Genomic DNA, 17,575 nt, shown 5'->3' on the forward strand with positions numbered 1-17,575 from the left:
AGTGAAGAGCTGATTGCAGTAAGGAATCCCTGTTTGTTTTCTGTGTTTTGGTTTTTGGTTTTTTTTGTTTTTTTTTTTTTTCTTTTTGTTTTTTGAGACAGGGTTTCTCTGTATAGCCCTGGCTGTCCTGGAACTCACTCTGTAGACCAGGCTGGCCTCGAACTCAGAAATCCGCCTGCCTCTGCCTCCCAAGTGCTGGGATTAAAGGCGTGCACCACCACTGCCCGGCTGTTTTTTTCAAGACAGGGTCTTACTAGGCAGCTCTGGCTATCTTGGAATTTGCTATGTAGACCAGGCCAGCCTCCAACTCAAGAGATCCCCCTGCATCTGATGCCTGAGTGATGGGTTTGAAGCAGTAGTTCTAATGCTGCAGTTTCTCATGTTATTTTGTAGCCATGTCTAACTGTAATTTTACTACCGTTAAGAATTGTAATGTATGATATGTAGGGTATCTGACATGTGACTACCGTTAAGAACTGTAATATATGATATGCAGGATATCTGACATGTGACTCCTAAAGAGATTAAAACCACAGGTTGAGAACCACTGGATTAAAGACATACACCACTACACCTGTCAATCCCTGTTTACAGTTTTATTGGAAGGATCCAAACTCTGACCTTATGCTTGCAAAGCAAGTACTTTGTCCACTGAACCTTCTTTCCAGCCCTGTAATGATTCATGTGTGAAATAATTTAAAACTTTATAAAACAAAAAACTTAAGAGTTAAATCAATTTTAATAAAAAAGTTATTGAAAATACAGGAACTTTTTCATATCACAGTAGAATACTCACAAACCAAATAGTCATAATTGAGGTACATCTCAGTTATAAAACTATACCTTTTCTTTAAAAAAATGTACAATTTCCAGTGTGACAGCATTTTTTGTAATGAGATTGCACTTTCACTGAACACTGCTATCCCTGAGCCCATTACCTCGGGTGCCAGCTTCTTCCACCCCCAGGAGCAGCAGAGGACTGCTGGGGAATGCCCTCTTCCTGGGGGTGTGTACTGCCCCACAAGGGGGGCTCTGATGACGGCCCACACAGGACAGCGAATTGCTAAGTCACTAAAACCCGATTCTGCACTTCTAGCTCAAAGCTCAACGCTCAAAGTACTCGGCTACTTTCTCTCCACTGTTCTTTGCTGAGGGTCTGAGTTTTGGTTTTTTGTTTGTTTGTTTTTTCTTCAGTAAGATCAAGTTTGGTGACTTCAACCCAGGATGTTACCCAAGACTCTTGGCCAAAAGTGACTGTACCCTGCCTGTTTTCCCAGAACCTGGCACATAGTAGACATTCACTGAATGTTTGTCAGGTGAACAGGAATCAGTCCTGATATCCAGGGAGTGTAGCTAGTGAGCCATAGAAAATTATGGCATCAGAGTAGCATTATTTAAAAAGACATTCCTTCACATGAACTCCAAGGACTAGCAGCCTCTATACAGAAAGTGATGCAGGTGCCATCTTACTGATAAGTTTGTTGAGAGCTCGAACTTTTTCTTCCAAGACACAGTTTTTCTTCTCGGCTCCTCGCTGCTTCTCTTCTGTGAGCTGAACAGCTTTCATGAGGTGAGCATTTTCCACATACAGTTCCTTGAGCAGCAGATCAGTTCTGGTATTCTTCTCAAACTAGACAAGGTAGAGAGCCACACTTCTTTGTGAACTGCTGTGGGCTGACAGACCAGCCTGCCCCTCATCCTCTACTCCAGCCCTACCCTTGGTATTCTTGAGGTCTGACACACATACTGGATACAATGATAATATCTCTTCTCTGATTCAAGGGAGGAAAATAAGAATTTGCAAAACTATGTGGAGAAAACTTAAGACAATTTTATTAGCATCTTTGCCATGAAATGAAAAGCCTACAGTGTGAAACAACGAAACCTTCAAGTCTCTAGAATACTTAGTTCATGTCTGTGTACTCTGCCTTGGTGATATACACCGGACACACTGAGTCACTGAGCCAGTTACCATGTACAGGGAGGCCGGACAGGTTTAGTGGTGGAAACAAGACTGCTCCAGGCAGTAGCCCTTGCTGTGTCCTTGTTCAGAACACACAGGCACAGAGTTTTTTGGGTTTTTTTATTTGTTTTTTAATATTTATTTTATGTACGTGAGTACACCACTGCTCTCTTCAGACACACCAGAAGAGGGCATCAGATCCCATTACAGTTGGTTGTGAGCCACCACATGGTTGCTGGGAATTGAACTCAGGACCTCTAGAAGAGCAGTCAGTGCTCTTAACTGCTGAGCCATCTCTCCAGCCCAGGCCCAGAGCTTTGAGCACTGAACTCCATGAGGCCAGATAGAGGACACAGACGCTCTCATTGTGCCCACTCTGGCAACACGACCACTGTGACAGAGCATTAATAATGGAGGCGCATGGAAAGTAACATGCAAAGGAACCAGAGTGCCATTGTGGGTGGGATGAACGGGGAGGGCCTCTCTAAGGACAGATATGGGTGAAGCAAAGAAGCTGGTCAAAGCTGGGCATGAGCACTGTAAGCAGAGGGAAGGATATATACAAAGGCCCTGTGACTGGCACATGCTTGGGAAGAGCTGTGGGTCATAGACTTGTTGGAGCTGAAGTAAGAACAGGCTGGGCAGCCCTGGCTTACTCTATCACAGTAGCAGCTTTCAGGATGTGCCTTGTCTTGGACGGCTCTATGATATAAGCCTTGACTGGAATTACTGTGTTTTAAATGTAAGTGTCAAGAAAAGGAACCAAGTTCTGTATATTCAAGTAAACAAGCCATGAGGAGGAACCAACTGGCAGTGTTACCTGTGTATATACCAAATCACATCAGAAATACCAGGCACTTGAGCTCACCAGCCAGGCACACAAACAGTAACCCCTTGCCTGAGACTATAAAGGGAGGGGTAGTGCAGACTAGAATGTGGCAGGCACAATTCTAGTCATGAGGTCCTTCAGTACAAGCCTCATCTAGGAAAACTGCCACAGTGAAAGACTTCTGCCTCTTTCCTGGGCTCCAGTTCTAGTTTCTCCTGCATGTAAGACTCAACCACTCTACCTGTACTGTCTATAAGGTTTATGTCTGCCTCTTAAGTGAGGTCCTTGAGGCTGCCTTCACACAAACCATGTCCTGGGCTAGGGAAGGGCATATGATGACTGACAAGCCACAGGATGAATAAATAGTGTCCATGCAACTCTTGACATGATGTACAAATACAGTATGGCATGTACTGAGACCATCTCCCTGAATTAGTAATTACTAAAGAAAATGTATGTGCTTTCTGTCTGTGGTTCTGATTGAGCCTGGCATGGGATATCCAGGTTCTGGCCACGGAGAAGAGTCTGTGAAGAAAAGGCAAGAGGCCACACACACCTGTTTCCTGAGCTCCTCCACCTTCTCCTGTAGCAGCCACTCCACGTTGCGGAACCGAGCCTCGGCATCCTCCACCTGGTCCTCCCTGGCCTTCAGTAGCTGCCTGTATTCTTCCTGTACAGAAGTTACACACCAGTTTTTGCACTCATAAACAGTGCCCTGTTTTTTGTTTTGTTTTGTTTTAAGTAGAAAATGGCTAACTGCAGAAATCTGAGCGTGGCAGAGATGATCTGCTACCTGTGCAGATATCAATGTTGTTTTCATAGGTTCTGAAGGAACCACCTTTCTGTCTACAGAATCTTAATTATAAATTACCAATACCAAATGATGGTATTCCATAATGGTATCTATCACCCTTCACTAATGATCCCCATTAGTGGCTGACTATGAAGGTATGACTTGAAGACAGAATGAGTTTAGAAGACCTATGGACTCTGTCTGGAGGGGCATATGGGGGTTGCCCGGCTTCCTACTCTTTAATTATGAGAGAGCTCACCGTAACCCTGATCCATCCTCAGCATCTATTAGATGTCCCTTGCTTCTGTTCCAGCTTCCTTGCCTTTACTGCCCTCTCCCAAGGAGTTAGCCTGAAGTAGCACATTCCCCACTCACCTGCTGTGCATTTAGTCTCCCAGCCTCCTCTTCCTTGAGGTTGAGCAGGTGCTGCAGCTCAGCTACACGGGCTCCAGGAACCAACTGACTCACCTGTTCCTGCATGCGCTGGACAATCTGCTCATGCTGGGACTGAGCTGCCTCCAGCCTCAGCTGGACACTGTGTAGCTATAAGGACAATTTTTGGCATGATTGATAATTCAGAGTCATTACCAGACATAGTGAAAGTGCTAGTGTTATATTCTTTGTTTAGGTCACCCTAAAGAGAGAGTACAAGGGCCCACTCCCTGTGTTGTGGGACCTGCCTGTGTGTGTACAGAAGTCCTCAGGAACTCAGAACCAAGTTTGCACTAGCCACTGTGTCTCCACACAATGTGGTAGGGAAAGACTGTTTGGAACCCTTAGAACAATAGCTCCAGTCCTTGTTGCTGGATTAGGTTGTTTCTTTCACTGCCTATCAAAGCCTACCTCATGTGACCACAGTGCAGTAGAAGCCATGTGAGCCCCACCTGGTTTCCTTACATGGAGGAAGTCATAGTTCTGACACTTGGCTATGGCTACAGTGTTAAGATTAATACACAGGAGTTGAGTTTGGGGACAGGGACGGAACTGAATGCAGGATAAGGTTCTAAACCTAGGGGGTCAGAGCCACAGAGCTCAGCATGGCAGCGAGCAGTCACTGCTATTAAACTAGGCATAACTTAGCCAACTCCTCCAATCAAGCAATTAAATCAAGTTCAATGAATTAGATGCTGGATGCTTCATCTGAAATAGAACACCCTTGGCAGTTAAAACCAGCTGGCACAGTCTATTCATCTCTGAGACCCCAGAGTCTAGCTGGCGCCTTCAGAGGTCCTGCCTGAGGCAAAGCTGATCTGTCCATGTTAACAGTAAGTGGAGCAGGACTATCCCTGAGCCTGACGAGTTCCTGGCCAGCTGTGACGCATCTGGTTGGCCTAGTAACATTTTGGGTCTGCATGAGTCATGGTAACTGTCAGCCCACTGTTGATGTTTCTCAAGTCCCAGGATTGGACCAAGTGCCTCCAGCCACATTCACCAACCCACCTGGCCTCGACTTTCTTTGAGGCTTTCTGTCAGCTCCGCCTGTGACAGTCTTAAGCACTGGCATTCCTCATTCACACGTTCTAGTTCAATTTTCAGGTTTTGGATTTGATTACCCTGTTTATAAAAACAAAACAAAAACATTTTTCACAATTATAAGCAGAGCCTGACACACAGAAACCAGAAAGTTTTGGACAAGAAAAAATTAAGATAAATTATCTCCCATGACCCTGAGAGCCTAAGGCCCACACCTAATTACTTTACCCTCTTCTATAAGGTGCACATCTAATGTAAACTCATATCAGAGAGCACACAGTGTCCTGCAGTGCTGTCCTTAAGGAACCTGGATCCTTCCCAAACACTGCTGTTTGAGAACGCGGTATCTAATGGCTGCACCATCATTTACTTGTTCACCTGCTGCTGATGTTCAAATTGATTCTGGCCCTGTTTTCCTACTATAAACAGGACATCAATAAAAACACTTCCAGATAAATCCATAATGCATTTAAGATTCAGTCTTCACAAGCAAAACTGTAAAGCCAACGTGCAGGGACACTCTGGGCTCTTGCTCTTCATTTTACTTTAAGAAAGCTGGAGAACCCTACCTACCATTTTCTCTCCTGAGACCTGCAGTAACACAATTTGCTCCCCTTTTTGCATCCTGGTGGCTTTGCCAAAGCTGCTCAGGCAGACCCATTTCTCAAGGGCTTGCCTTTTACTTCACTTTTGGGGATACTCACCTACTGCTCAGCTTCCACTACCCAGTGGGCCCTCCTTCTAACCACCCACCAAGGTTTGCAGGACCGCCTAAGGCCCTGACCTGCTGTTTCTCCAGGCACCCTGCCTCCTCCAGCTTCTTCATTAACACCTTAATAGCAATGTGATTTTCTTCCTTCTGGGTATGGGGAGCAGAGGAATCTTCTAGCTGGAGGATCCTGCAGTTGAGCTGTGACATTTCATCCTTGTATTTCTGAGTCTACAGCAAAAAGAGTTCAAATACATCTTTATGTACATGTTATGAATTTATTAATCATTTAACCAAAGTAGGAAAAACTTTCCTTAGCTTCAGTTCCAAAGGAGAAATTTACCATCAATATATACAAGAAGTGGCGTCTAAAGGACAGGATGTATCCAGGACCTGGAAGGTTTCTGGAAATCTCTCCCTATAGCTGCTTCATCCATATGCATCATTTTTGTCTGAAGAACTTTCTTTAGAGCATGAGCAGAAATTCACACATCACAGATCCTCTGAGCAGAAACACTTGTAATCTCTGCATCCTAACTCCAAGTCTCCGAGAGAGAAACACTGATAGCATAGTTCAAATTCTTCCTCTCAGTCTTATCAGCTATGACTGATGTGCCCAGGCCATTTGTACAGCTGAAGCTAAAGGGAAATAATTATGGATTGTAAGGTGTTGCCAGAGGAAGATTACCGAGGGTTCAGCAGACAGCCGATATGCTGTCTTTATATATTCACCTGAGAAATAAGGATATGTGAATATGGATGTCAAATACTCGTTTAAGAAAAATGCTTCTAAATGTCAGCTAAATTCATATCATTCCAGAATTTTCCAACCAGGGGAGACTTTACTTGCTGTGGGCATTTTGAGTTGTTAAAGAAGCTTGACAGGTGAGCAGAGGCTGTACTCATATGCAGAGGGCAGGGGATGATCTGGCCTCAGGCAGTGGCCAGCAGAGCTAAGAACTAGAAACCCAGACCACCAGAGGCTATTATGTGCCACAGCTACCATCTACCCTTCTCATACCTTCTAGTCTTTATTATTCCCTCCAAGGTTATTTTAAAAATATATTAAGTCATTTAAAAGAATTTAAATGAGGAAATGGCTCATGTTGGGTGAGGTCTGTGCAGTGTAATCCTAAACACCTAAGTTTGGATCCTCAGCACCAGTTTGAAGCTCGGCATGACAGTGTGCATCTGTAACCCAGCCCTGGGCGTGAAGAAGGGCACATCCTAGGGGCTTACTGGCCATTCTAGCCAAAACAAGCACCAGCTCCAATGAGAGACCTTGTCTCAAAAATTAAGATATAAAAGTGATTGAGAAAGATACCTGACACCTCTGGCTTTCATACATGCCTGCACAAGTGAGTATACCTCCCACATGCCTATATAATGCATACCAGAGTAAGCAGGGGAAAATACTTTAAATGAACCTAAGGTATGAGAATCTTGTAAAAGGCCTCTAATCAGTTACTAAGTATACAAATGCAGCTTTCAGAAGGAGGAAGGAGTGTCTTCAAGTTGTACATCTTGCTTGCCCTAACAACCACTGTCCTGCAGAGCGGATGTTCAAAAACTGCCTGGGGTGAAGGCTGCAGGTACAAGCATAGGACAGAATCACAGCTCACAAGCTGGCCCTATATCAGTTTTTCTTCATGGAAAACCTAACCACTCAGATTTTTGGGAACTATTCTTTGTTTTAATAGGAGGGCTATTTTTAACCAAAAAACCAGATTATCATCATACAAAACACTTGTGTTTCCACAGCCATCAGTTTTGAGTCAGTGTAGTGTACGATATACTTGCAGGATTGCTGGTCACAAACACCTCTCCAGGGATCCATGCAACATCATATCAATTAAACCCATGATGGAACACAGAAGCTACTTTAGCTGTGGTCCATGCAGTTAGCATGCTTCCACATTGTTCTCGAGTTCTCAGTAACTCATGTCACTCTTCTGTTCTGTAAATCTCAGACTGTGGACAGAATGTAGCTGTTGGCAGGCTGATATGACGATGTCTTGCTCCAATAGTACATTCTTTGGCAAAACAAAATAACTTTCAGTATTGATATACACTCACATTGTCTCCCAAGGAAAGCTCTGATTTCATTAACAGAAATGATCCTCTCCTAGGATAGTCAGATTTCTTTAATTCATGTTTAGTATTTAAAGTCTCTGTAAATAACTTTGAACTCAGAACAGTCTAAAGAATAAGCCCAACCTTTTCAACCAGGCACCCATGATGGCATCTTTACCACCTGATATAACACTCTTGCCATAAACCATGTATGACTGATTACACACATGTTCACATGCACACAGATGCACACATGTCCTTGCCCAGTCCCATGGTGTTTCCTGAGGACAGGAACACTCCCCTCATATTGTTGTCACCACTGTAGGTACTGCTTCAGGACAGCAGCCCTGATGGCTCCTGAATCCCAGTTTTGACAACTGCCCAGCTGATTACTTGCCCTTTCCCTCAGCAAGCAATCAGCTGATACCTCCTATCATGCAGAATCATCCTTGAATCTAAGGTGTTCTTTCCCATGGCTTCTTGCTCCCAGCATTTCTGACAAATATCACCCCAGCCCCTTTACCAGTCACTCATTGGGGTTTGTTTGATGCTTCCTGGTGACTCAGGTTATATGCTTCTGGGAAGGTGCCCAGGCTGGGTCTTAGGGCCCTATAGATGCCAGCTGCATCTGGGAACAAGGCAACTATCATCTTAATTTCTAAGTTAAATCTTTAACTTTGTTTATAACTTGCCTTCTGGGTCCATGTAAAAATGAAGGGATATTCATGTCAAAGATGGGTCTAACCAACCCTTTTGTTCAAATTTCTTCTGATCTGCAAGTTACACAGGTAACATAAGACCAAACAGCCCAGCACCCTGAGGAAGCAGCTAATAGAAACAAAACAGGGACAGCCTGTGAGACAGTCTCTTCCAAAAGCCAGTATTTCCATGGGGAAAAGCAGGTATTCTGGGTCAGTAGAGCTGATGAGTCACTGCAGAAGACCATGCTTCCATATCTGTCCCCAGCAGTGTCCCTGGGTTCTCGTCTGCCATGTGACCAGACATGTGCCTAGTGAGGGGGCCACCCTGAGTTTTCATGAGTCTCAATGGGATCCATAGGGAACACTGTACACCTGAACTTGGATGCTGACCTTCTGTAGGGTGCTGCCTAGGACACTCCCCAGAACCCGGCCCCGCAGAGAAGCACCATGCCCAAAAACACATTAGGAACAGCACTGATCACCCCAGCTATCCAGTCTTTTCAGCTACATCTCTGATGGTATTGACCAAGGGATGTCACCAGAGATGTGCCAGGCTCATTCACTCTGCAAACAAGACAAAGTGGCTGGCTTACGGCAAAATAAAAAAATAAAAAAATAAAACCCTGACAGTTACATGAAATATACCAGCTGCTAACTGTGAAAGTTTTGGATCACTGAAGCAATGTGACTATGGTCTGACTCTTTAGCATTACAGCAAAAGCTGCACTTGTTGGAGAGAGATCTGCTGACTTATTTAAGAGCAGAGTGTCATAATATGACTTAGAAAAACACACAGGACATACAGCAATAATGAGAAACTTGCTACACAGAGAGTCCTCGAACTCCTCAGAGAATGGTGATGTGTGACAGAAGACAAGCCCAAAGGCCACATTGAATATAGTTCTACTTACATTATACTCTAAAATGACAGTTTTGGAAGGAAGGGAAGATTGGGGTTGCCAGGTAGGAAAGATGGCATGGCAATTAAATGGCAAGAGGGACTCCCTGACAGAAACACCAGTCACATGTCTGCGAAGAACACAGGAGTCTACCCAAATGATGCAACTATGCAGGTTGCATACCCAACCAGTGAGGACTGGGGTATCTAAACATGCTCTAAGAGCCTGTCAATATCGTATCTTGGCTGTGAGTTTGCTAGAGGCTGAGGCATGTCCTCCCCACAATTGAAATCTTGAAATCCTAACCATAATTCCCCAGAGTTTGACTAGAGTTGGAGAGAAGCCCTTTAAAGCACAACTGGTACTGGAGTCCTTGAGAGAGGAGGAGAGGACACAGATACTCATAGAGGCCAATGAAGACTGGATTCCATTCATGACTGTTGATAGTTGGGAGGGGCCTACAGATCCTAACCGGGGCCCTGATGAGGAAAGCTGGGGTTGGCTGCAACTGGATCTTAAATAAAAAAAGATTCTCTAATCTCCTTTCATTAGAGAGAAATTACTTCAAGACAGTACCCAACCTGTGTGCTGAGCTCTTCCAGGTCAAAGCAGGCCTGCTCCTTGTCTCTCTTTAAGACCTCAATTTCCTGCCTGTTGAAGAAGCAGATTAAAAACATCACTTCATAGCCTGAGCTACCATGTCCCCAGTTCTGACTCACTGACTTGCAGATGCCAGTAGTAAAGGTTGGAGAAAAGCACAGTGGCCCAGGCTATGTCTGGCTTTGCTCCCCTCCAAACACTGGCAGCCCCAGCCCTCAAGTGCTACATGGAGCACTTCTGCAGCAGTGTCAAATGCCATATCCTGAGCCATGGGATGCCAGTCATGTGGCAACTTATACATGCACTAGAACTCTGTGTTAGCTCCAAGGGTGCAGAAATCTAGAGGGTACTAACTCACAGAGGGTGGCTGGAACCCCCAAGCCTGTCTACTGACAGTCCCCCACTATAAAGCCGCCCATCCTCAACTCATTCTAGAGTACCAACAGAATGCAGCACACAGGTCTGGGGAACTGTGAGGCCCACCTTACCTCTGCACTTCATTTCTGCTCTCTGAAGTTTCCAGTTCCAGTTGAATTTTCCCCAGGTCACTTTTCAACACAAAGTTTTCTTCAGAAAGCCTTTGTAACTCAGCCCTATGGTCAAAGTTAAGAAGTCAGCTGAGGCCCAGAAGGAGCAAGCTGAGCACAGCCTCCCAGCTGCAAATGCTGAGAACTGTGCAGGCTGCATCCCCTCTCTGGAGGAGGCAAGCCCAAGGTATTCCCTGTCTCTAGGGGAAACAAGCTCTGGTTTGTACTCCCCAAAGAACAGGCCCTTTGAACCACACCCACAGCTCCTACATACATTCAGCACCTGGACTCTGCAGACACCTAGAGCCTGTGAAGAGCCAAGTCTCACACAGTGTGTACCATCTTCACAGAAGCCATACTTCAAGGCCCCAAATCAAACAACTGGAAGCTGAACCAAATCTGTGAGCAATAATCCTCAGAAAGCTAGGCTAGCCCAGAACATAGGATCTGTGTCAGCCCCACCACCACCAGGGCAGAGAAGCTATAACCTGGGTACCCACACAGCTGGGGGCACAGAAAGAGGCCCAGGCGGCCAGTCTCAGGTGAATGGTGTTCCACTTCTCTGCAAAGGTAATACAGCAAAGCATCCTGTACTAAGGCTCTGAAGAGTCCTTGAGGTTAATCTCAAGTTACTGTGAACACACATTGATCAATAGACATGTAAGAAGGCCACTGGGAATGACCTCAGAAACAGCAAACTGACTCATAATCAGGTCCCCTGGAACTTCAGACACTGGAATTATCAGAAGTCAGGGTACTGAGGATAATACTCTATACCACAGAGACACATGTTTAACAGGCAAAGGTGTCTCCATAGAGACACAGCTATCGACAACTGCAGCCAATGCAGAGCCCTTTGGATACAATATAGGTAGGCCTGGAGGGTGCTAGCTAGGCTTCGAGCCCATCAATTATGTCTGGGATTTGTTTTGTTTGCTTTAAATATATAAGGGAGAAACACTTCAATTTTATTAAGAAAACCTTTTTACTATCTTGGCCTCCCTCTTCCTCTATTTCTTCTCCGTCTCTCTCTCTTCCTGTAATTCTACACAGAGGGATGCTAGCTAATAAAATAACTGGGACTGGAGAGATGACTCAGTGACCTACTGTGCGCCACCAGGCCCCCTGTGATGACCTACTGCCTGTCTGTATAGGAGCAGTGTGCTGAATGAGGGCTGACAGGACTAAAGGAAAACATACGTATAAGGTCACCATGACTTCACAGGGAATGGGCTCCAGGAGCTCCGGCTCCTTTCATTTCCACAAAGCAAGCTTCTCGGATGGAGCAGGCTGGCACTGCAGCTGAACCAGGTTCCCTTGCCTTTGGTGTTCAGTTCGTACGGGGTTATTAATGTACTCAGTGCACACTAGTGCACTTGATGAAATTCTCACCCTTCACTTGCTTGTTCACAGCAGCATGCTGGGTAACACTGCAGATTCTTCTTGCTCAGCCATGCTAGCACTTATGGGGTATTCCTTTTTGAACAGTACCTTTGAGGTCTACAGTATTGCCCTTGTCACAGACTCCTATAAATGTGGCCAAAGGAACACATTTCTAAAGGCCTAGAGAACATATATTGGTTCCCTCCCCCCCCCCCAACACTGAGTTTTCATTTTGGTGAATTACATGAAGATGGCAGTTCCTGCTGAAAGGAAACCAACCATGTTTGCTTTCTTAAACTGTTTATAAAGCGATATTTGCATGTCTGAAATTCTACCTTTTCTTTTTAGTGCCTGGGGATAGAACACAGGGTCTCATACAAGCTAAGCACATGGTATGTCACCTTCCCCCACACTTTCCCTACCATGTAAGCAACTGCATGCTATACCCTAGTGAGCGGCAGTTGATCCTTTAGTGGAAATGGTCTTATTGTTCATATGTAACCACCCACAGTCCTGGGACACACTGTGTGTCTACGGTGTATCACCAACCCAGGCCTCTTGGCAGTCTGTCTCTGCAGGATCAGATACCTCTTCAGTGTGCTATATGAGGGCTGGCAGGAGTAAAGCATGGCATTTATGGTCCACCATCATGTGACTGCAAACCTCTCCCCCACTGCTAGAGGGGCCAGGAGAAGGCTCTGGAACTCATGGCCCGTAACTTGGGCAAGCCCTCCAAAGGTCTTAGCATCTGTGACAGAATAGGTATCCACCCATCTCACCTCCTGGCCATCTGGCCAAAAGACCAAAATAGCCTCCTTCCCAAGAAGGGTATTCCAAAAACACAGTCACAGCAGTATCTCCAGCCCAGTATCAATGAATCTCCAAAACCCCTGACAGTGCTCAGGGGCCCAGTCCACAGAAGGTTTCATTGGTTGCTGCCCACAAACCAGCATAACAACCAGTTGATTCACTTTCATCACAGAGCCTGGCACAGAGGCATGCTGTAGCCCCAAACTCTTGATTCTTTTAAACTCAGAGGGAAGAGGGTTTAGAGATGACCCACAACTCTTATGAGGCCTCTACAAAATAGTCTTCATGAAATTAGATAGGGACACTAGAGCTAGCTGAGTTGTCCCAGAAAGACCTACCCTTCTTGTCTTGGACCACTTGCTAACTAACACCCAGGGATCGGGGAAGGCAGAGGGCAGGAGTGGGCTTGTGATTCCTGCACGAGTAATGGGAATTACATTGGGGAAATTGTGAAGAGGACACTAGTGAGTGACAAGCCTGAGGGTTTCATATACATTTTTAAGATTAAGAGTGACAAACCTGTGACTCTCTCTGGAATCTGCCTTTTCAAGAGCCCGGACAACATCTTCCAGCTGTAGAAGTTTGGTCTTCACATCATTCATCTCACTCTCTGACATCACTTTGGCCTCTTGTGGCTTTGGGAGCTCAGAGCAGGGCACTGAGGGTCTCATCCTTGCAGCTTCTTCCTTGAACTGGAGCCACGCCTCTTGGACACCTTCACCATTCCTAGTAGGCCCTTCTGAAGCCTGTCCATGAACCCCAACAGAGGCTGGCTTCCTGTCCAGAGAGGCTGGGCCTAACCATGGCTCCAGCATTTGTGGCTGAATAGGCAAGGGCAGCTTCTGGCCTTGGCCTGTTAAGGTCCTGGCAGAAGGTTCTGGCTCCTTTGGGATAGCTCCCTCCTCAGCACTGAGTGGACCCTGATGATTGTCTCTGACACCCAGGTTCTCTGAGGGCCTTCTGGACAGTCGGGTAAGGGTTGGGCTTGGTATGGCATCTATACTACAAGGCTGGCCAGGAAGATCCCTGCCCTCAGCTCTCCCTAGGCCAGGCCACTCTGCTGGTGCCTCTGTCCTTCCATCAGGGCTGACAGCTTGCCAGGCTGGTGGCTCCTGCCTGCTGTCTGGACCCAGGGACATGGAGCTGGGTGTCCTCTCCTGCTGGTCACTCAGCACAGTGGTTCCATTCTTCAAGAGAGCACGCAGCACGTCTGCCTCCTGGGCAAGTCCCTCTACTTGCTCCCTGTAGGTTTGTTCTAGCTTCTCCTTCTCCAGGGTGAATGATCTGCAGATCCGTGCCTGCTCTTCACTCATCACAGCCTGCAGCTTCAATTGCTGCCTCCGACAGTGTGCCAGGACCTCCTGTTCCCTTTCCTCCCGCCGCCCCTTCTCCAAGGCAAGCTGAGCAGCCAGGTCCTTCACTCGCTGCAGGTGTGTCTGCAGCAGCTGGTCCTTCTCACATTGATGCTGCAGCGACAGACTCTCACAGCAGGCAGCATGCTGAGCTTCTAGCCATGACAGCTTCTGGTTCAGCTCTTCTTCAGCCTCTCTCCTGCAGAAACATAGTTGTACACATTCTGCTAGCAGAGTCCCAGGCTTTTCTATTAACGGAAGAAAAACCCACCTGAAAGACTTCTGCTCTGAGTGTGTAACTAACCCAGAGACTCTTCCTTCTGTAGCCTGTTTTGTGTCAGGATGCCCTGTTCCCTTCCTGGAGTCCTTAGGACTACACATACAAGGCAGCACAGAATGATCCACCATGTCTGACAGCTTAAAGATAACGGGTTTACTATTAGGAACAACTAAAATTCTTGTTCTTGGCCACACTGCAAGTGCTCAGTCAAGTGTGGCTGGAGGCCTTGCACTGAGAGCAACTGGGGAGTTCTGGTTCCAGGTGTTAGGTAAACTTGACCCATACTCAAACATTCCCTTGAAAATCCTATAAGCAGATAGGCCTCATCAACCTGGGGAGACTGGAGAAAATGTGGGAGTGAGGGGAGATCTACACAGACACACAGCCTGGTGAGGCATGGGGTGCACTCATCACAGCAGGAGACATAAGCACATGGACTAGGTGTGGTTCCAACTCTATGGAGAAGCTACCAGGTGCCCAGCTGAGCAGATCCCCAGGAAGGAGGAGTCTGGCATATGCTGCATCCTACAAGCAAGAGAGGGCTCCCATGCCTCCTGCAGCCACCACACAGGGACCACAAGGAGCTTGTTCCAGTCCCTTAACATAATCCTCATGTTGAAGAAGAAATAGCTTAAAGTTCGGAAAGTGCATGTGACTTGAAGATGGCTTTTCTGCCCCTCAAGACTGCAACAGTCAGTTCCCTCAGGTCTCCAGGAGCCTAAGTGTCTCTGCTGTCATTACACCTTGAGGGCAGAGAGAGCGAGCTCTGATGCTATCCCCTTTCATATCCCATGTTTTCTGGCTACTCTCAATTCCCTCCCACCAAAGACACTGCACTTCAATAGGAACTGAACCCCACCCCCATGACAGTCACTTGGAGCTGCTACCATCAGCATGTCAGGGCTGTGTCACTTACTGTTAACATCTGGACCCATCCATCCCATAGATAACACCCAACTGAACCATCTGCTCAGTCTAGCCAGTGGGAGGGAATCTCTGGCTCCTGGCATGAGGGTGGCTAGGTCAGGAGTTAGAGCCTGCTCTCTCTTGCGCTCTCTCTCTCTCTCTCTCTCTCTCTCTCTCTCTCTCTCTCTCTCTCTCCTTCCTTCCTTCCTTCCTTCCTTCCTTCCTTCCTTCCTTCCTTCCTTCCCTCTCTTTTTCTTCTTTTGAGGGTGACAACATGCACTGCCTGTGTCCTCAAAAGGCAGGTGACATTTCTCAGGTAACAGACACAATGAAACCCACCACATTCAGGCTTTCCAAGTGGCCCTTTCCCTCCCTGGAACAATATTTTAACTTCTAAGACTTTTCTCATTAACCCAAGTTAACTGTCTTTCTATTTAGAGAGTCCTCTGGATTTTTCTTCCTCTAATGCTGTGATGGCTAACAGTTGTCAACTTTGCTACATTTGGAATCAACTAAAACTCAAGCAATGGGGTACATCTATGAAGGATTTTCTTACTTAGATCATTTGAGGTGAGAAAGTCCACCCTAAATCTGGGCCACACCTTTTGGTGGCAGCCTACATAAAGGGACATGGAAGAAAGAAGCTTTTGCTTTTTGCCTGCTTGACTTCTTACATTCATTGGCAACGTCACCTTCCCTGTTGCTGAGGCATTCCTTCACTGGTATTAGAATCTACTTCTTTGGGTGGGATTCCGCCATAGACCAGCTAAAACATCCAGCATCGTGGACTGAACTATTGGAATCTTGGCCTTTCCACTGAGAGAAAGCCATTGTTGGATTAGCCTATAAAACCATTGTAATAAATCCTTGTTTAAAACGTCTAAATATGTGTGTATTTTTTCCTTCTATCACATCTGTTCCTTTAGAGAACCCTGACTAATAACCCTACTCTCTAACACCCTCAGTATTTAGTGATGGGGAATACACTATCTTGCAAGCAGGCAGTGAGGAAGAAAAGAACAGAGTTCAAACAGCACAGCATACTAGTGCAGGGCCCAAGGTGAACTGAAAGTGAAATCCTTATAGAGCAATGTGTTGTCTGAGCCCTCGGAAGGAAACTTGCTTGTTCCCAGGCACTTGATCCTGACCAGTTTACATAAACCTCTGGTCAAGTTTTGGTCCTCCGTGGGCAACCCTAAACAGAAACCCATCCCAAACCTTATCTGCAGTAGCTGGTCCTGGTGTCGCAGGTGCATTTCCACTTCTAGCCGCTGGGCCAGAGTGCACAGGGCCTGTGCACAGCAGTGGGCCAGCCCAGCCGGCACAGGCTCAGGGCTTCGTGCTGCATCCTGCAGCTGCTCCTTCAGGCCCAGGATGACCTCCTGTGACTTGGAATACAGGGCCTCCAGATCTGCCTTCTGGCCCTCCAGTACGCTGAGCTCAAGCTGGAATGCCTGCTCCATCTCCTTTTTATCCTTCTCAAAATTTCTCTTCATGACCTCAATTTCCTTCTCATAGTAATTTACCTACACAAAGAAATTAGGAAGTCTTAGCAACAGCTTGGCAAGCAGCAGGACCAGGAGGATATCAGGAAGGATGCTCAAAGAGCCGATGGCTCAGGCCTGACCAGGCCCCAGGATCCCCTTCACAGTAACCCTGAGGTAGGTTCATCAGGTGCACTCAAGAGGCTTGGGAACAAAATTAGCCAAGCACCTGGCAAGTACCATGAGTCCAGAAGGTGTGACAACTAAAGAACAATCATAAGACCAGTAGGACAGCACTCTACATCCTGGAAGCCCTAGGAAAATAATCCATATATACAATAATAATCCAGATATCAAGCAAGCCTATGTCAAAATCTACCAGAGAATACAAGGACAAAATAGTAGAACAGAATGGCCTGCCCTGCTTAGCAGTCTGAGAAGCTGAACACATGGCTTTGCAGCCTGAGGTATCAAATCTTCTGACCTTGGTCTCCAGCTGCATCCTGAGCTCTTGGTAATGTTCTTTCATCTGCTCCATCATTATCTCTGTCTCCAAACTCATTGGAGTAGACTCACCCACAAACAGATTGTCTGCAAAGAAGAGGACAGTGTGTGACACTATGCCTAGGATGCCTCCAGTGCCTTCTTGACCCTTTCATCTGTCCTCTAGGTGGTTTCTAGTTCCTCACCACCAGTGACAAAGCAGCTTTCTACCCATAACACATGTGAGTGCAGATCTGGTAAGACCACCATTCTGCCATCCATCTGCACTATACAAAGAATGAGGGGATGG

General features: G+C 46.3%; 1 protein-coding gene across 5 annotated transcripts in view; it reads right to left on the minus strand.

Annotated features, from left to right (window-relative positions):
* Positions 1 to 720: 720 nt before the first annotated feature.
* Positions 721 to 17,575, minus strand: part of Ninl (ninein like) — a 70,832-nt gene continuing 53,977 nt past the window's right edge. For 4 of the 5 annotated variants that reach the window (XM_076929942.1, XM_076929945.1, XM_076929944.1 and 1 more), the window contains 10 exons: positions 17,267 to 17,373; positions 16,517 to 16,824; positions 13,280 to 14,311; positions 10,529 to 10,633; positions 10,022 to 10,091; positions 5,843 to 5,998; positions 5,026 to 5,139; positions 3,961 to 4,128; positions 3,349 to 3,462; positions 721 to 1,630 (listed from right to left, as the gene is read on the minus strand). In XM_076929942.1, coding sequence (XP_076786057.1) covers positions 1,439 to 1,630; positions 3,349 to 3,462; positions 3,961 to 4,128; positions 5,026 to 5,139; positions 5,843 to 5,998; positions 10,022 to 10,091; positions 10,529 to 10,633; positions 13,280 to 14,311; positions 16,517 to 16,824; positions 17,267 to 17,373 — 2,366 coding nt within the window. In that variant the 3' untranslated portion in view covers positions 721 to 1,438. The remainder of the gene's footprint in view (positions 1,631 to 3,348; positions 3,463 to 3,960; positions 4,129 to 5,025; positions 5,140 to 5,842; positions 5,999 to 10,021; positions 10,092 to 10,528; positions 10,634 to 13,279; positions 14,312 to 16,516; positions 16,825 to 17,266; positions 17,374 to 17,575) is intronic. The other variant, XM_076929943.1, reaches the window with a different exon arrangement.

The sequence above is a fragment of the Arvicanthis niloticus genome, chromosome 2 (assembly GCF_011762505.2).
Source record: "Arvicanthis niloticus isolate mArvNil1 chromosome 2, mArvNil1.pat.X, whole genome shotgun sequence".
NCBI lineage: Eukaryota > Metazoa > Chordata > Mammalia > Rodentia > Muridae > Arvicanthis > Arvicanthis niloticus.